Here is a 20,447-nt window from a genome sequence, read left to right on the forward strand (position 1 = left end):
CCCATTTCTGGATCGGGCCCAAGGACACTGTGTGGTATGGTATAAGTTGGGTTTATTCAAAAGGGAACAAAAAAAAAAGAAAAAAGGAATAAAGAAAAAGTGGTTTGACGCTTTTGCCCTCGCTTCAAATTTTTTTGCGGCTCTGACACCGACCTGGATCTTCCCGTTGGTTTTTCCCCCTTCTTCTACAGTCGTCTTTTATCATATCATCAATCGTCAAGAGCGATCGAGAGAGAGAGATACAGAAATCGGTTCGGTTGTGTTTGCTTTGCTTTGCACGAGAGAGAGGAGGAGACCCATTTTTAGAGTCGTTGCCGAGTGAATCCGATAATTTCAAGCTAGGGTTCCAAAGTTTGAATCCAATAAACAACTGCGAGCGTGCGTCGATCTATCCCAGTACTCACTGCCCATCCTCTTTTCTTCTGCTATTTCCAATCAAAACCCGTTTCAGAGAGAGAGAGAGAGAGAGCCGAGCAGACAAGGTAGCCTTCCAAAAACTTTGGATCCTTTAGAGCTTTTACCTTCTTGGGCTTTTCTGAAAATTCTCATCACTCTGAACTTCTTCTTCTGTTCTGGGTATGTTCGGTTTCTTCGATTTCTGAGCTGAATTGACATTTGTTCGATTAGGTTTTGGGTGCCCACTATTTGATTCGAAAGTTTGCTTCTTCTGAGGAATTTGTATTTGATTGATTGCAGATAGAGGTTCTGGGCGGTTGGTTGGGCCGATTGGTGGAGCTGCAGAAGCCAAAAATCTACGGGTGAAGGTAATTTCTAGGCTCAATTTATGAAACTGATGCTATTGTTTCAAAAGTTGTCAACTTTTTTGTTTTGTTCCTCCTGCTAATAGCTGTTAAGTCAGTGTGGGTGTGGAAAAAGTGTGAACTTGAAGATTATAGCATGACATTATGTAATCATTTGTTTCCATTGATATTCCATGTTGTTTCTATTGATATTCCATATTGGTATTTTACCATTGTTGTGGTAATATATAAAAATGAAAAAGAAAAATGCAACTTTTATTGTGTTTCCCCTGCGTCATGCTCTCCATCAATTTACTGGACTTATATATGGGTTTTACCGTTTAATTAATTTAATTAGTGACCTTTCACGTGGATATCGCTGACTCTTCTAGATTAATTTACATAAATTCTTTGCTACATATTATGTAACGCTAATTATTTTTGACTACCATATGTTTTAAAATGATATGTAATTTATTGTTCAAAATCCTAGCTCCTTGCTATTTTCGGTAGTCAGTTTAACCATGGAGGTTTCATCAAAAGATGGTAAAATATAATTTTGCGTTGAGTGGTTTATGTTTTATAGTTTAAACTAGTTGTAAAACGTACTTCAATAAGTTTCTAGTGAGTGATATTTGTCTTAAAATAGATAACATGTTATATTTTCTTATATATGTAATATTCTGGCATCCATGCTTTGATCAATATAAACTTTTTGCATTTCACAAATTAGACAATAGTACTCGAGTAAAAGAAATGATAAATTAGAGTGCACTAAAAAATCTCTTATGCGATGATTGTTGATAATAATGTGCTAACTGTACGTATTGTACGTGGTTTCGGTAGTTTTGGATTTCCACAATATATTGCACGTCATTTAAGATTAAAGTGATGAAAGTACATATTTTATATGAGAAGATTACTGCATGTTAAGATTAAAGTATATGAGGTAACATGAACTAACTTAATAGCACAAAGTAATTACATGTACTTGGCCTTATTATTTTGTTTCTTTTGTTATTGTTTCAGTGTGTATGATTGTGCTGTGTGTTTGTGTGATTGAATTCGGGAGCTGTTATCGTTTTTGTTATGAATCTTTTGTTGGAATAGTGAAAAATTTGAAGACTTGGTTAGGTTTTGTGTTTGTGTGTGGATGTTATTGAGATTTTGGAGCTTGAAATTGGAGCAATGTGAGGAGTGTGAGAGTACTTGGCTGGACAGGTATTCTGTTTTGCTTGAAATGGAAAGTTTTTGGAGTCTGTGGTGTGGATTAGCTATGAGTTAGTTGTTTAGGAGGCCATTTTTTGTGTCGAAATGGCATAGTTTGTTTTCAATGTAATTGAGTTGACACAAAAGTAGTGTATTTGATTATTGGATAGTCTCTTTTGCCAAATAATCGGATGTTTAGAGCGTTTTAACTAGGAGTTTGTAGTTGATCAGTACTAGCAGCATGCCATTCCCAAACAGTAGGGCTTGCCTTCATTTCAATTTGTATCAATTGAGTCTCCTTTACACTGCCATAAGCGAAATAAATGTTTTAGCGTTTTCTACATTACTATCTGAAGTCTGAAATGAAGAACAAGTATCACTTTACATTTTGATTACCCTCACTGAGTATTATAATGTGATTTTATGTTTCAGTTTTTGTTGCATCGGATTCATGCATGTTTTAACCTATTGAGCGAAAGTAAGTTAGAGCAGACATGCAAAGAGATAATACTGCCGGAAGTCCATCAACCCCAAGGTCCCCACGACTGCGGCACCGTAGACGCTCAGCTGAGGTTTGCTAAACTTTGATACTTTATTATTTCCTCCACCAAATGTCCTTTCAAATGAATATATACTAATTCTGAAATTATGCGGACAAGATGAATTGTCTAGTAGTACCAGTGGAGAAACCTCATTTAGTTTTCTTCTGATTCTCGTATTGTACTTTCTGACATGTACCTTTCTTAGGTTAGGAGCTGAAATGATTATCTTTTATGCCATAAAATATAGCTTTGGCATACGAATGCGTTTCGGATTGTTTTGATAGTTAGGAGTAAATTCTTATTTGTTTTATGTTTTTATGGCAGCAACTTATCCCAGATGCTAGTAACACAAATGGAGGTCATTTACTTGTTGATGACAATAATAAATACAAGACGATGTGGATTCGGGCATACTCTACTGTTTGGATGATTGGAGGATTTGCATTAATTATATATCTGGGCCATCTGGCTATTACTGCCATGGTGGTTGTTATCCAAATCTTCATGGCAAAGGAGCTCTTTAATCTCTTAAGGAGAGCTCATGAAGATAGGCGTCTCCCAGGATTCAGGCTGTTAAATTGGTGAGGATATTAGTATAGTAGGCATTTCTGCATCAGAGTTTATTTCAATGTTTCTGTATAATAGTATTTATTATATGACTGTTCATTTTCAAATTCTCTACCCAGGCACTTCTTCTTCACTGCAATGCTGTTTGTTTACGGTCGAATACTCAGTCAACGGCTTGTTAACACTGTAACTTCAGATAAATTTTTACATAAGGTTGTAAGCAGTCTTATCCAGTATCATATGGTCGCCTGCTATTTCTTGTACATCGCAGGTTAGTAGCAGCTTTCGAATATTTGGATTTAGCCATATTTTTTGGATAGACGTAAATATTAGAATTCATGGTACCTGCGCCCTTTGATCATCATCCCATTATATATTTGATATGCTGATGTATTTATCTGGATTAGATGCTGATTTGGATGGTATTTTCCCCCTAATTGGGTTCAGGTTTTATGTGGTTCATTCTTACATTGAAGAAGAAGATGTACAAGTATCAATTTGGCCAGTATGCATGGACACACATGATCCTAATAATTGTGTTTACACAGTCCTCTTTTACTGTAGCCAACATCTTTGAAGGAATTTTCTGGTAAATTTTTTTATCTTTTCAATTTGGAACAACACAGTTGCACATTTCCTATTTTTGTTTTTTCCTCTGATACAAGGGAAATCGTTGCAGGTTTCTTCTTCCAGCAACACTCATAGTCATCAATGATATTGCTGCTTACATTTGCGGCTTCTTTTTTGGAAGAACCCCTTTGATTAAGATATCTCCAAAGAAAACTTGGGAGGGGTTCATTGGAGCTTCTATTACAACTATGTTCTCAGCGTTTTGGGTGAGCATTCTATATAACTTGGTGGTGATAAATACAATTCTGTTTTCTTGTAAGTGAAACCTTGTCTATCAGATTAGGGTTTATTGCAATGTATTTTGCCAATTCTTTTTGCTCGTTGCAACAGCCCATCTCTCTTCATATCTTTCTCTAAGGGACATGTTCTCTGGGTGACTTAAATTATTTCCCTCAAATGTTTCCAAATTAATCTGTACGTAGTGAGTATCTTGTCTTGCATGCTTTTATCAGATCTAGAGTGTTCCTGGGGCGCAGAGACGCTCTGTATAAGTTCTATGAGAATATGTTTGTAATGCTTTTTGAAATCTGTGATTGGAGATCCCCCAACATCGTATGTACATTTGTTATGCAGCTTGCACATATCATGGGACAATTTCAATGGCTAACTTGTCCAAGAAAGGTAACAATTCTGATGAGATATAAGTCAGTTTCTTTTGGGAATGAAATAGAATGTTTGTCTGTGAATGTGTATATTAACTGATTTCTTTGGATGCGCTTGCAGGATTTATCTACCGGTTGGCTTCACTGTGATCCTGGTCCATTGTTTACACCAGAGTATCATACCTTACCAGGATGGCTCCCGGAATGGGTACGTAAAGTAGGCATTTATTGGTTATGTAATTACAAAAACCAAATCCTCTGTGCTGGAAATCAAATGTTGAATCGGCATGCATTCTTTTTTAAAAGATGAATGACACTTAATGCACTGCTCCAATTCAGTAAAAGCCATTCCTGCAATTAAGTTGGTCGATCTCAATGTTGACTCTATTCCTTCATGATTATTGTGTTGCAGTTTCCTTGGAAAGGGATCTCAATTATGCCAGTTCAATGGCATGCTCTATGTCTTGGTTTGTTTTCATCAATTATAGCACCTTTTGGAGGCTTCTTTGCAAGTGGTTTTAAAAGAGCTTTCAAAGTCAAGGTAAGCTTCTGATGTTGCAATTTTTGGTGATGCAGTTCTAAATGCTAAGGACTTTAGTTGTTTGTCATTATATTAACAATTTTTTCCATTTGTCATAGGATTTTGGTGACAGTATCCCTGGGCACGGTGGAATCACAGATAGAATGGATTGTCAGGTAAAGTGTTTTTTTATTTTTTTATTTTTAAGTAATAATAACTGGGGAGAGTTTTCCAAGGATATGAGTTATTTGAGTGGGTCACATATGCTTTACTTTTATGGTTCTACTTAACGGTAGCTTATGGAGAATCTCGTTCTTTGCAAGTATCAATTGTTCCTTGCACTGTATGTTGGCGTTCTCATTTCCTTTTCATTGGAGAAATAATGTGCGTGGTACTGCAACATACTAGGGTTTGGGATAAAGATGTAACCATAATTTAGTATGGTTGATATAGATGTTCAAGTGGCTGACATTTTTTTGTTTTTTTTTGTAGATGGTAATGGCTGTTTTCGCTTACATCTATCATCAGTCATTTGTTGTGCCTCAACAGCTCTCGGTTGAAATTTTATTGGACCAGGTACTATTTTGACGGGCTTTATCCATAGTTTTTGCTTTGGTGTTATTTTGTTAGCGATTAAGGAATAATAATGTGGACTCTTTTTCTGTAATGTAGATTTTGACAAACCTTACTCTCGAGCAGCAGCAAGCTCTGTATGAGAAGCTTAAACAAGTCTTGCAGGATAGGCTAGTCGGATGATCATGTGTGAATAACCTGTATTTGTGTTATCTTCTTCCTCTCCTTGTATGTTCGTAATATTGTCAAGGAGGAAAAAGAAAATGGTGGTGTTCTGTTTTCGTAGAACGACCCCATTGAAATATTTAGGTCGGAGGCATCATTCTTTTGTGTGGAAACTTTGTATAGTGGCTCTTGGTCATTTAATATATGTGAACTCTCGATGGAAGTCCTCCCTCCTCTCCCTCCCCTGTATCTGTGCTTTTGATGGATTTGTAAAGATGGCAAAGCTTTGTCAGTTGTGGAATTTGATTATTCTTATGCTTACAATTGAATGCTTATTAGTGTTTTATGATACCTATTGATTGCTTTGTCCCTACTACAGGCCCCTGTATTTGTGGTATTTCAGTCATTTTGTAATGGACATTGATGATAACTTGTAATAATCACCTTTCCTATCACGATCTGAAGTCCAAGAAACATTTTTCATGCTTTGAAACAAGTCTTTACATAACTATTAAAACTATGCGCCTCTTTCAAAATAAAATGATAAGTTCTTCGGCATTAGGCTTATGAAATGTTATGTTCTGACAATTTTTTGCCACGAAACTATCAATGAAATGTGTTTTTATTAGGCTTTCCCGAGTTATATGAGAGAATTTTATTTACGAATAATTGATTGGCCTAATGTGCTTTGTAGATGAGACATTATACGTGAGTGGCTTTTATTGGAAAATGATTTGTCGGCACCGTTATAACAAATTCTTTCCGGCAACCATTCCAATACTGTCATAATAACACAGTAAATATAATCATGACCCTCAAAATCTAATAACAAAACCAGGATGGAATCGAGAAAGTTTTTGAAAATAAAAAAAGGTTAGCCCCTCTAGCACAATGCCACAAACCAAAGCTTATAGTATGTTACAATGCCTCCGTTGTCCACAATGGCAACAATGTTGGAGTGGGTATTGTATGTAGGGATAGTGGGGGTGTGTTAGTGGCTGCCATGGGTGAGCGATTGATGAGTAGGCTTTGCTCGGTGGAAGCAGAGTTGATGGCAATATTGATGGGATTGGAGTGGAGCATGGATCAAGGATGGAGAAGTGTGAGCGTTGAGACAGATTGTCTGGAAGCTGCCCATTTGATTAATGGAACTGTCTTGCTGCTGAAGCATTTGTGGTAGATAGAATTCGTTTCTTAATGGGTTCTATGGGTATTCAAGGTATTCATTTTGTTCCTAGAAGGCTTAATATGGTAGCTCGTGTAGTGGCAGGTTTTGTAGCTCGTAATAGTGGGCGACATGTTTGGTTAGGGGTTGGGCCCTCTTAGCTCATGGAAGTCATCGTTAGTGACGGACCTATAACTGGTTTAGGTAGTAGGGAGGTGAGTGGGGATTTCATGTCCACCACCGATTCCTCCCATATTTTGTAATCTGGTTTCCTTCGAATAAATGAATCATTCATTCTAAAAAAATAAAAGAATAAAAATCTAGCCTTCTGCTTCTTGGTGTTCCTCTCGCACGTAGATGGTCTCAATTGAAACTATACCCTGCCATTTACTTCGACTCTCATTGGGTTTTTGGTTTTTCAATCTTCACATAGGGCAAGAGACCCATAAAAAGAACAATCTTAGGAGCTCATCCTCGTTGTTCAGCTCGACAAAACATCAAGAAAGTGTTTACAAAATAGGAATTAAAACCCATGAATAAATGCCATAAGGCATGACCTTGCGGGTTAATGGGCCAACTCGATATCTCTATGCAGAAAACATTGTCATTGAGCCAACACAAACTCCCTCTAAGAAGAGTGGCCACATACAACTTTGCGAGCCTCTTGGCATAGACGTCCTGTGTGTATATATAATACTTGTACATTCGAGGTATGTAAAAAAGACACAAGATCACATAGTGCACCTCAAAACCAATCTCAAATCGGACCACTGAATGAATTGCAGCAAAAACAACACCATATAGGAAGAGGAAGGTAGGCATTGTACTGCAATAGTGCCAATCTGGGGAGTAGAGGATATACATGTCTAGGTGCATCTCCCAAATGATCGAGCTAATATTTCCTATGTTTTTAGTGTCATTTCTCCTACATTTTACTTAGTTATTCTCTTAAAAATATCATTTCTAACTTACTTTGTTGTAATTAGGTACATTTGAGCTCCAAACGCAGGAAATGAGCTAAGAAGAGCTAGAAATGAAGGAAATGAAGGCAAGGAGGAAATGCGGTGCAGAAATGGGAAAGAAATGAAGCTTTCCTAATCCTGATAGGAGCATTTTAATGCGACGTTTTAACTGTTATTTCCTCGTATTTACTTAGTTATTTCCTTAAATGAATCCTTTTAGTTTAGGAAAGTTTCTTTTTCTGGTTTTTAGCAAGTTTCCATTTTAGTTTAGGAAAATTTCCATTTCTTACTTTTAGGAAGTTTCTATTTTTCATTTTTGGAAAGTTTCTATTTTTAGTAATAGTTTCTATTTTCAGGTCCTTAGAGCAAATAAGTGGAAATGAACTCACGAAAGGAAAGAGGAGCTAGCCAACGTTGAGAGGTGTAAAGAAAAGACACAAAGGGCTACACAAAAGAGCAAAAATGATGAAATGAAGCTTTCCTGTTCCAACCAGGAAACCCGGTTCACAAGAGGAAAGTGTACCAAGCAAGATTCCGAAGCCAACCAAGAAACTTGATCAAAATAATGATGGAAATGGCGTTGGAGATCATCATGGCTTGAAGATGACACATGGAGGCCCAAGAATCTTCTAGATTAATTATGGATTTCGGCAAAAAGGAGAAAAGCCCATTAATTTGGGTTGTTGGATGTAATGGGGATATTTTTGGGAATTAAATCTGATTTTGCCATGGGAAATCATGAAGATAATTTGAAAAATCAAGAAGAAATCAAGGAAAAACGTTGGAAATATTATAGGGAGAGTTTCAAGGGATTGTGCAACAAGAAAAAGCTCAAAACAAGTCCAGATTCATTCCTAAATCCCCTCAATATATTTTGGACAAAAATAAGGAATAAAATTTGCATTTTGTCATGAAAATCAAGAGGAAATCAAGGGATGACGTTAAAGGTAGTCCATGGAGAGATTTAAGGAAGAAAAGGTTAAAAAACAAGTCCAAATTCGTTCCTACAATTCCTAAAGGAATTTTGGCCGAAAATAAAGAAGAAAATCAGAATTAATTCATGGATATTTGGCAATAATATATTTGGGACTTATTTTGGAGAGTTTTGATTGGTTGGATGACACACCAGGGCTTACATGGCGCTACGTGATTGGTCGAAGCTATGCAGAATTATTAAATAATTCTTTGGGAAAATAATAGAAGATTCATGAAGACTTGGAGACCAAGGCCAACGTCCCCTATATATACTCCCTTATTCTTGAAGTTTGACACACCTTACAATTCAGAAAAATACTCTATACGCGAAAGCTCTCTCCATCCTCTAGTGCAAGTTTAACGTTTCAAGCAAGGAAGAAGAAGAGAAGAACCAAGCCGTGAGCATCCTTCCATCATCCACCTTGAAGACTTGCTTCCAAGATTCAAGAATCCAAAACATCCATCTCCATCTCCATCTCCATCTCACGGTGTAATTCGCCCTCTTTCTTTGTAACCTTGTTTGATTTCGTTGGAATTGTTTCTAGTTGACAACAATATTTGAACAAAGTTTAATTCTGAAATTTTATGATTGAATGAAGATTTCGATTTCTATGATTGTGATTCCATAGTTGCTTTTGTGAGATTGTTCAATTAAATTTGCTTGATTGATATCTTTTATATGTTTATCTTAAATGGTTCAAAACATTCTAGGGTTTGCATATAATTGGTCCTAGATTTAAGTTTATGATTCACCTAATAGTTTTGTAAACTTGAATAAAAAGTAGTAAAAGTTTTGGACAAGAATCGAATTTAATTGAAAATGATTGCAACTAGATGAACTTATTCATACTAAGTTGTGCACTTAAGTTGATAACCTTTCTCTTTGTTTATTGCGTTGAACATGTGTTGATTAGCTAGCTTTCTAGACTTTGATTACATGTTTGATAGGATTGATCTATGTGCTTTCACTTAGATTAATTAGTAAAGGAAAGTAAAATATGGGAAATCGTTTGCTTCAAATGTTTCACATGATTAACTTCTTTCTCATGACTTGGAAGAACAATTGTAGGGCTGACTTGAATTTGATTATGAAATTGGTTTTGATCTTTGTTTCTTATGTTTCATTCTTGTACTTGTGTTTTTGTATTTACTTAGTTTTATTTATTTCTTTTGTTTTTCGGAAACCTAAAAACCCTAAAACCCCCCTTTAATTTCGTACATTATATATATTTGTAAATATTATACTTTGTTTTTATTTTAATTATTTAATTGTTTACAATGACAGGTGTACCCTCAATCCCCGGAATAGAACTATCACTTTTTACTATATACTAACGATGACATTTTATAGGGTTAAATTATATGCTTGCTTTGAGCGTATCAAATCCTATCAGGAAAAGGAATCCCAGTTGAAGTAGGAATCGTAATGCAGCTCGGAAAAATGGTGTTCGGAAATGAGAAATGACAGAGTCCCAGTTGGACTAGGAAACCTGATCACATTAGGAGTCTTGATGCTGCTAGGAATCCTGGTAAGGCTATGAGATGCTGTGGCTTCAAGATGACTCAAGATTGCTCAAGAATGTTCTAGAATGCACAAGAAATTTCGGCAACAAAGGAATGGGCTTTGAAATTGTCCAATTGAGAAGTCTGGCCCAAAGATTGAAGCCTGTGACTTGCACATGAGTTTCTAGACCCTTCTTGACGTCTTAGAGGAATTCTAAATCAATTATTATTGATTTTTTCCTTGAATTAATAAAAGATTCATGAAGATTTAGGCAAGAGCATATATAGAGAGTTTGGAAGAAATTCTACTTCGTGTGCAATCAGGAAAATAAAATAAAAGAAAATAAAAATCATTGGAAGTTTCTTGGTTGTATTCTACATGCATGGTGTCCGAATTGGGTCTAAATACATTAAAGAATTTCGGCCAAGAGAAGGTGACTTGTTCTCTAATTCAAATGGAATTTTCTCATTGGTCGAATGATGCAAACAAGGAGAATTCTTAGAGAATTAAACCCTAGGCTGTGCACTATATATAGGGAGGAGTATTCAATGTCAAAATCATCAAGAAACCCTGAATCAAAATCGCAAATTCCTCCCCCTTTACTCTCAAAGTTTCGGCCTCTCCAAGTGTTCAAGATTTTGAAGCTGTGAAGCAAGTTCATCCTCCATTCAAACATCCTTGCTGTGAGCCTCATCATCCTCCACCACCTTTGAAGATCTTCTTGCGTTCTTGAAGCCTCTTTAAAAGTGTAACCATGAACCTTAACTTGTTAATTTCGGTTTTATTGTTTTGCAACTTAAAAATCAGATTATGTAGCGTCCTATGTTTTTGGTTTTCTTGGATGTTGCGATTTCTTGTGAGACTAAAGTATATGTTTTGATGTTTAGTTTCCAATAACCTTGAAGCATGAATTCGTTTTAGGATTTTCAGATTTATAGTTTTCGATTTCTTTATAAGTTCTTGAATGTTTGTTGGTTTTGTTCTTCCATCCTACCTATCATGTTTTCGATTTCTTTGGTGGCCAACTTAGGTTTCAAATTGCATGATTGAATCCATAATAAGATGCTAGCATTCTAGGTCTTGTTAATTAAAGTGGAAAACCTATAATTACTTAGGTAAATGATAGGAGCACAATGTGCGACGATATTAATGAGTATATGCCCCATTTTAGCCTTGTTTCTCCCTTAAGTTTCGTATTTTGAGTCATCGAGTCATTTTAAGAGTCTTGTAGAGTGTTTGGCATGAAATAGGCAGAAAACGCAAAATTCATGAAGAATCCTAGCTGGATCAGGATTCCTCACCATCATGCTAATCTGTGGGCCTTAAGAGAGAATTTATGGGAGAATTTTTCTGAAATTAAATTGTTTTAATTTCTTTTATTTTCTCTAAAAGAATTTAATTTTGTGCCCTTTATTAAATCAGGTTGACCAAGCAATGAAGAAGGGAAATAAAGAGAAAATGTTTTCAGTTGGAGAATAAAGGAGAAAGATATTTCAGCTTGGAAATTAAAGGAATTGCCCCATTATGAGAGGAGTTAAGGCCTTAAAGGACATGTTTCAGTTGGAAAATTAAAGGAATTATGATGCAATCCCATCCGTCCAATGATGAAGGGTATGATCGACAAAAGCCAACCAATGCTCCTTTATAAATAGGCAACATCCAGAACAGAATTTGCATCACTTCCTGGCCAAAAACTTTTCCGAGACTCTGCCCAATTCACTCCTTAAACTTCCATCACCTACAAGACCGTGACACCATCCATCCATCAATCTACAAAGCTCTTCGGCGCTGAATCAAGGACGCTCCACTACCATAGTAGAGACGAGTTCATCACCTTGTTGCCAAGCCGCTGAGGAAAACTTCAGAGTGTAACTATGACTCTACTTATAATTTTTGTTTCGGTTTTGTGTGTTTGGATTTGCGAGTTGTGTAATTGGAGACATGAAATTTTCAGAATATTTTTATTAATATTTTTGAGATTTTCAGTTTATTATTGAGTTAATTTCGAGAATTCTTTTATGATGCATGTTACAATCTTGTGCCCTTTTACGTGTTTAGGTAATTTTCAGAGTTAGGTTCATAAGTTTGCATTCTAGAATAACGGTGAGAGTTCTTGTGTGTTTGCTTAATTTGCCAAGAGTAATTGTTATTTGTTAAGGCGCTGAGTCAAACAAGTAGTAATTAGTTCTAACGAGTGGTAAAAATCATGCTTTAATGATTAAACAATTCTGGAAATTACGTGTTAAATTCTATGTGTAATGGTTAATTTGCACGTGTGAGTTGATTCGAGGGTTAGATAATACTACTAGTTAAGAAAATTACGTTGAGTGTTTTCAAAAATTAATAGTATTAGGCTTGGTAAGGACTTTTCCGATCCAAGCCTACATTAGAATGAATCAGATAAATGGATTGATCCGCTGAGGCTTTTCATTTGGGCTCTTATCTAGGCATTTAAGATGGGCACATTTTTGTAGCATATTGAAATGGATTTTCTGTTTTTACACTTAGTAATTTCCGAGTGGTATTGGTCTAGTTTAGGGAAGTCGATCATTGTATATAGGTTTATTTGTTTTGTTTTTATTTTAAGTAGATTAGGAACCAAATTTCAAAACCCCCCATTTTATTCTTTTATTTGTTAATTTGTGTAGGTGTACCCTACAATCCCCAGACTGAACGATCCCTACTTATCCTATACTGACAACTTTATTTTGCAGGGTTAAATTGTGAGGCTATTTAAGCCGCATCAATTTTTGGACATAAGTCTCTTTCCTTTGTTTCAGAAGGCAGGATGGCCAGATTAAGAGATAAGTGAGAGGGGTGATTCATTTTGGTGATACTATAGAGGCTACTCCCTCATTGAGGTTTAGGCCCCTATCGGCTACTCCCACATAGTGGTTTAGGAGCAAATCCTAAACCCTAGAAGCAAGAAGTTTGGAAAATCACTGTTCATAGACTCAAATTGAAACAAAGTGATCAAATTGTTTGAAAAAGTTGATAGGAGCACAATGTGCGACGATATTAATGAGTATATGCCCCATTTTAGCCTTGTTTCTCCCTTAAGTTTCGTGTTTTTGAGTCATCGAGTCATTTTAAGAGTCTTGTAGAGTGTTTGGCGTGAAATAGGCAGAAAAGGAAAAATTCATGAAGATTCCTAGCTGGATCAGGATTCCTCACCATCATGCTAATCTGTGAGCCTTAAGAGAGAATTTATGGGAGTATTTTTCTGAAATTAAATTGTTTTAATTTCTTTTATTTTTTCTAAAAGAATTTAATTTTGTGCCCTTTATTAAATCAGGTTGACCAAGCAATGAAGAAGGAAAATAAAGAGAAAGACGTTTTCAGTTGGAGAATAAAGGAGAAAGATGTTTCAGCTTGGAAATTAAAGGAATTGCCCCATTATGAGAGGAGTTAAGGTGTCACGCCCCGAATTTTGAATAATTAAATTCAAATCCGAAACGCGATAACTTAACAAGCATAAGAAAAACACATAGCAAATTTTGCATTTAAATTAAGCAACTAAACAAACTGAGCTCACAATGTAAATACCGACTCGTTCTTTAGAGTCACATATTACATTACAGATAGTTTACAAATTAAACTGAATGACAATTCAATAAGTAAACACACTCACCACAACTCACTACACAGTGGAAGACTTAAAACTAAGATTACCCTTCGACGTCCACGCTACCGAACGTACCCCTCAGCTTTGACGATGATAAATCGATGTTCTAACCTGCACAGTAAACCCTACACCATAGAATAGTGCACGGGGATTGAACAAAACAAACCCGGTAAGCTTTTTAAGCCCGTATGAGTAAACTCAATTAAAGTGACTCACGTCACGCATGCTTATAATTTCTCAACTCGTGAGAAGAATTACAACAACAATATTTAATTTCACAAAACACAACCAAACATCAAGTTCATATCATATCATATCATCTCAACGACAAATCACATTCACTTCCCCTCAACATAAAGCATTTGTCAAAACGATGACCTCACAACTCATTCACAACTCACTACAAGTCTCAAACCACAACCGCACTTAAAATTGAATTAAGTAAAATCAGTAATCCTTGCATGGAAACTTAGTTCAGGAGATCACATTAAAAACAAACAATAGAAATCATATAAATCCTTGCATGGAGTTTAGTTCTGGAATTTACATTAAAACAAACAATACAAAAAATAGTAATCCCTGCATATAACTTAGTTCAGGAGATTACATAAAAACAACAAAAGAATTCAAACAACTCACACCAAAATCGATGATCACCCATCAACACCAAGTAGATGATCACCAGTCAACTCCAAATAAATCATCTTATCACAACTCACCCATAACATGAAAATCAAGTCCCTCTTGGACAATAAAAGAAAGAAACCACTTGAAACTCTCTTTAAAAAAATATGTACTCAAGGGCACGATAACGGGAAGTTATCCCCCAAACCGTACATTTGGCAGACAGACTAGAGCTCTAACTAAATTGTAACCTGACACCTCGGCCGAGGTTCAAGTATACAATATATGTGCCTCGATCACCAATGTGACAAAAGGTCCTCAGACCGAACATTTAAAAGTCCACATGACCCAAAATGTTACACTCAAGCCAAGATACTCTTTTAATACAATTACATCAATCACTCACATGATGAATGTATTCCATGACACTCAACTCAAAATACCTTTTTAATACAGTAACATCAATCACTCATAAGATGTATTGTATTCCATGACACTCAACTCAATACAATACATCAATCACTCACATGATGTATTGTATTCCCGAAAATAGTAAATGCTCGAAATAATACTTCAATCAAATCACCATCATTACTTCACCCAATGTCATACCATCCATATATATATATTCCACGTAAATATATATATATATATATATATATATATATATATATATATATAGTCATTGACGCAGGAATGACCACTAATACCAACTATAGTTTTATAAATTAACTACTCGAAAATCATTTTATATCAAAACATTGTTTTAACCTACCCATGAACCGTTGTTGATCAAGTTCATATATTTTAAAACAAATAATTTATTTCAAAAATGATTTAACAATTAAATAAGTAATTCAGAGTAATAAATAAATCCGTTCGTAAATGAATCACGTGAGATTTACTCACCTCCAAATCCTGCTGCGTCTTCTCTAACAGCCAAGATTCACAATCGTCCGCCAACTCATACCATCAATCACCTAACCAAATCAATGCCACACTCAATACAACACAAAACACACAATTCACAAAACACAATTATACGACGATCCAACAGTCGGATCCTCATCCGAGACCATCCAACGTCCTCGGAACACTTTTACGATCAACAAATCAAAACTACAAGTCGATCGGACGGCCAAATCCTCACGGATCGAAAACCGAAACGAATCGAAAACCCTAAAACCCTAACATGCATCAACTTTCTCCAAAATAACCTTATAATATATCAAAACGACCGTATCGATGTGGAGATACATAAACTAAAAATAGAACACAAAAATATGGTGTGACGCGCCGCCACGCGCCACCACAAGCGACGGGTCAGCAGGCGGTCAACGCCGGGTCAACCACCTCCAATGGCAAAGTGACCAACTACAAACTTATTCAAAATGAAAAGATGGGCCACCTTCATACCTGGAGCTAAGTGAGATTCGGTCTAGATCGTCCTAGATCAAGCTTGGAAGTAGGATCACTCTCGTGCGTCCGATCAGATCCTAGATCAAATCATGGACGTCGAAAACTTCAAACCTTGATCTACCACTCTACACTCAAAATCGTGGTACAAAGAGGATATGAGGATGATCAGCAGGAGGAGGACAACCCAAAACCGAGAGGATCGGCCCGTGCAACGTCGGCGTGGAGGAGAACTGGCCGGGTCGGGTTTGGGGCTCGGTGAAGGGCTTCGATCCATCCCTGCGTGTGGTGGCGGTGAAAGGCGATAGAAAAGAGACTGAGCGGCTCGAGGCGAGCTCGGGAAGGGCAGGGTCATGTCCAGAGGACGCGCGACGACGCAGCTGGTATCGGGTCGGGTCGAGCGGGTCTGCCGCGAGGGAGAGGAGAGAGAACGGAGAGTTTTGGGGAGGAAAATATAAAAAGAGGAAAAATTTGGGATTTATGAATAATTCCGGATTTTTCTCATATTTATAGAAATTTCCCAAATTTTCAATCCTTCATAACTTCTTCATACGAACTCCGATTTTCGCGTTCCACATATGTACGAACTCGTATCGACGCACTCTACGACTTTCGTGAAGGAAATTTTCACAGAATCCTAACGTATAAAAATTCAACATTTGCACCCCCCCCCCCCCCCCCCCCCCAAAACCATACTTTTCGAATAAATAATCGTCCAAAATACTACCGCTCCATCCACTAACCACGAAATTGTATCAACGAACTCTTTAATAATTCCCGAAGCATTTAGGAATTAATTACGAATTTTCGGGGTATTACATAAGGACTTAAAGGAGATGTTTAAGTTGGAAAATTAAAGGAATTATGATGCAATCTCATCCGTCCAATGATGAAGGGTATGATCGACAAAAGCCAACCAATGCTCCCCTATAAATAGGCAACGTCCAGAACAGAATTTGCATCACTTCCTGGCCAAAAACCATTCCAAGATTGCCCAATTCACTCCTCAAACCTCCATCTCCTACAAGACCGTGACCACCATCCAACCATCAATCTACGAAGCTCTTAGGCACTGAGTCAAGGACGCTCCACCACTATAGCAGAGACGAGTTCATCACATTGTTGCCAAGCCGCTGAGGAATGCTTCAAAGTGTAACTATGACTCTACTTATAATTTTTGTTTCGGTTTTGTGTGTTTCGATTTGCGAGTTGTGTAATTGGAGACATGAAATTTTCAGAATATTTTTATTAATATTTTTGAGATTTTCAGTTTGTTATTGAGTTAATTACGAGAATTCTTTTATGATGCATGTTACAATCTTGTGCCCTTTTACGTGTTTAGGTAATTTTCAGAGTTAGGTTAATAAGTTTGCATGCTAGAATCACGCTGAGTGTTCTTGTGTGTTTGCTTAATTTGCCAAGTGATACGCTCAAAGCAAGCATATAATTTAACCCTAGAAATATCATTAGTAGTATAAGCAAGTAGGGATCGTTCTATTCCGGGGATTGAGGGTACACCTGTCAATGTAAGACAATTTAAACAATTAAAATAAAAACAAAGTATACTATTCACATATAAACACTATTCACGAATTTAGGGGGGTTTTAGGTTTTTGGTTTTTCGAAAATTAAAAGAATTAAAACTAAGTATAAACAAAAACACAAATACAAGAATGACATGTAAGAAACAAAGATTAAAACCAAGTTCATGATTGAATTCGAATCAAGTTTATATTGTTCTTCCAAGTCATGTGAAAGGAGTTGATCATGTGAAACATTAGAAAGCAAACGATTTCCCATATTTTACTTTCAACGCTAATTAATCTAAGTGAAAGCACAAAGACTAATCCTATCAAACATGTAATCAAGCCCTAGAAAGCTAGTCAATCATACATATTCAACGCAAGAAGCATCAAGAAAGGCTATCAACTCAAGTGCACAACTTAGTATGAATAAGTTCACCTAATTGCAATCCTCTTCAATTGAATTCGATTTTTGTCCAAAACCTTTACTACTTTTGATTTAAGTTCATAACACAAAAAGTCGAATCATGTTCTTAAATCTAGCACCACTCATACATAAACCCTAAAAGTTTCGAACCAATTAAGATTAACATACAAGAGATATCTATAAAGCAAATTCAATCGAACAATCACACATAAGCAACTTTGGAATCACAACATAGAAATCGAAAATCCTTAATCAATCATAAATTTTCAGAATATAAACCTTGTTCAAACATCAATGTTAACTAGAACAACATCCAACGAAATCAAACAAGGAGAATCAAAAGTGATTACAAGAAAGAAGGTTGAATTACACCGTGAATGGAGAGATGGATGAATAACTTGAACAATGAACGAATGAAGCTTGAAAGCAAGCTTGAAAGTGCACGGCTTCAAGGTGGAATGGATGATGATGCTCACGGCCTAAGCTTGCTTCTTCCTTCCTTGCTTGAAAACGCCAAAGGTTGAACTAGAGAATGGAGAGAGCTTCCGCGCGTAGAGAGAATTTTCTGAATTGTAAAGTGGTGGTTTTTCTTAGACGTCTAGGGTGCTTCTTATATAGGGAACGGCAATGCTTGGCCTCCAAGCCGTGATTTTCTGATTTATTTTCCAAGGAATTAAATTATTAATTCCACATGCCTTCCACCAATGAGAATTTGCCAAGTAAGCCCTAGTGTGTCATCCAACCAATCATAAAACTCCAAGAAGATTCCCTAATATATTCTTGCCGAAATACCTTGAATATTTTCTGATTTTCTTCTTGTATTTTCGTCCAAAATATACTTAGGGTTTCTAGGAATGAATCTAGACGCCATTTGGTGCTTTTCTTGATTTCAAACTTCACCCTAGAAAATCTCTTGCGTAATCTTTTATTTTCCCTTTGATTTTCACGCCACTTTTGCCTCCTCCCTTTGGTTTTCACGGCAACACATCCCTAGGGTTAGGGTTTTGCGTCACAAACCCTAATGTCATGGGCTTTGATGGGCCTTGATCCATTTTGCCGAAAATCCTTAGAGTTCTTGGGCCTCGTTGCTTCTTCTTCAAGCCTTCTCATCTTCTAACGCAAAACACATTATTTTTCCATTTCTTTTTCATGGTTGCATTGGAAACTTGCTAAGGAAGCCTTCCTCCATTTCGCAGGGTTTCCTAGTTGGATTAGGAAAGCTTGTTTCTTCATTTCTGCTCATTTCTGTGGCCCTTTTTCTCTCATATTTGTTCGCCTTAACGTTCGCAAGCTCCTCTTTCCATTCGTGCGTTCATTTCCACTTTTTAGCTCGGAGGTCCTGAAAATAGAAACTAGTATGAAAAATAGAAACTTTCTAAAAAATGAAAAATGGAAACTTACTAAAAGTGAAAAATGGAAAGTTTCTAAAAATGAAAAATAGAAACTTACTTAAAGTGAAAAATAGAAACTTTCCAAAAATGAGAAATGAGAAATGAGAAATGAGAAATGAGAAATGAGAAATGAGAAATGAAAACTACAAAAATGGAAACTTTCTACAATAAGGAACTTTCCCAATCAAAGAATGGAAACTTTCCCAAACAGGGATTTTTTCAAGGAAATGGCGCAGAAAAATGTAGGGAAATGCAGTTAAAACGTCGCATTAAAATGCTCCTATCAAATTCCCCCACACTTAGCTTTTGCTAGTCCCTTAGCAAAATTGATAGGAGCATTTTAATGCGACGTTTTAACTGCATTTCCCTACATTTTTCTGCGCCATTTCCTTGAAAAAATCCCTGTTTGGGAAAGTTTCCATTCTTTGATTGGGAAAGTTCCTTATTGTAGAAAGTTTCCATTTTTGTAGTTTTCATTTCTCATTTCTCATTTCTCATTTCTCATTTTTGGAAAGTTTCTATTTTTCACTTTAAGTAAGTTTCTATTTTTCATTTTTAGAAACTTTCCATTTTTCACTTTTAGTAAGTTTCCATTTTTCATTTTTAGAAAGTTTCTATTTTTCATACTAGTTTCTATTTTCAGGACCTCCGAGCTAAAAAGTGGAAATGAACACACGAATGGAAAGAGGAGCTTGCGAACATCAAGACGAACGAATATGAGAGAAATCGGGTCACAGAAATGAGCAGAAATGAAGAAACAAGCTTTCCTAGTCCTACCAGGAAATCCTACGAAATGGAGGAAGGCTTCCTTAGCAAGTTTCCAACGCAACCATGAAAAAGAAATGGAAAAATAATGTATTTTGCGTTGGAAGATGAGAAGGCTTAAAGAAGAAGCAACGAGGCCCAAGAACACTTTGGATTTTCGGCAAAATGGATCAAGGCCCATCAAAGCCCATGACATTAGGGTTGTGACGCAAAACCCTAACCCTAGGGAGGTGTTGCCGTGAAAACCAAAGGGGAGAGAGGCAAAGTGGCGTGAAAATCAAATGGAGAATAAAAGATTACGCAAAAGATTTTCTAGGGTGGAATTTATGGAAAGAAATCAAGAAAAAGCACCAAATGGCGTCTAGATTCATTCCTAGAAACCCTAAGTATATTTTGGCCGAAAATACAAGAAGAAAATCAGAAAATATTCAAGGAATTTCGGCAAGAATATATTAGGGTATCTTCTTGGAGTTTTATGATTGGTTAGATGACACACTAGGGCTTACTTGGAAAATTCTCATT

The 20,447-nt window shown here is 36.4% G+C and overlaps 1 protein-coding gene and 1 pseudogene across 4 annotated transcripts; one reads left to right on the forward strand and one right to left on the reverse strand.

Moving 5' to 3' along the window:
* The first annotated feature begins 175 nt into the window (after nucleotides 1-175).
* Nucleotides 176-5,918, forward strand: LOC112167230 (phosphatidate cytidylyltransferase 2). Of its 4 annotated transcripts, none has more exons than XM_024304217.2 (13): nucleotides 176-576; nucleotides 697-764; nucleotides 2,382-2,521; nucleotides 2,816-3,072; nucleotides 3,178-3,329; nucleotides 3,506-3,647; nucleotides 3,738-3,894; nucleotides 4,262-4,309; nucleotides 4,412-4,498; nucleotides 4,703-4,831; nucleotides 4,930-4,986; nucleotides 5,303-5,386; nucleotides 5,483-5,918. In XM_024304217.2, the coding sequence occupies exons 3-13, from the start codon at nucleotides 2,444-2,446 to the stop codon at nucleotides 5,564-5,566; spliced, it is 1,275 nt and encodes a 424-aa protein (XP_024159985.1). In that variant the 5' UTR covers nucleotides 176-576; nucleotides 697-764; nucleotides 2,382-2,443; the 3' UTR covers nucleotides 5,567-5,918. The 4 variants fall into 4 exon arrangements, with proteins under 4 accessions (XP_024159985.1, XP_024159986.1, XP_024159988.1 ...); XM_024304218.2 differs by having other exon boundaries at nucleotides 697-758; XM_024304220.2 differs by having other exon boundaries at nucleotides 176-482.
* A 1,194-nt stretch (nucleotides 5,919-7,112) lies between these two features.
* Nucleotides 7,113-8,287, reverse strand: LOC112203967 (annotated as a pseudogene).
* Between the last annotated feature and the right edge of the window lie 12,160 nt (nucleotides 8,288-20,447).

Source organism: Rosa chinensis, chromosome 5 (assembly GCF_002994745.2).
Source record: "Rosa chinensis cultivar Old Blush chromosome 5, RchiOBHm-V2, whole genome shotgun sequence".
Classification (NCBI taxonomy): Eukaryota; Viridiplantae; Streptophyta; class Magnoliopsida; order Rosales; family Rosaceae; genus Rosa; species Rosa chinensis.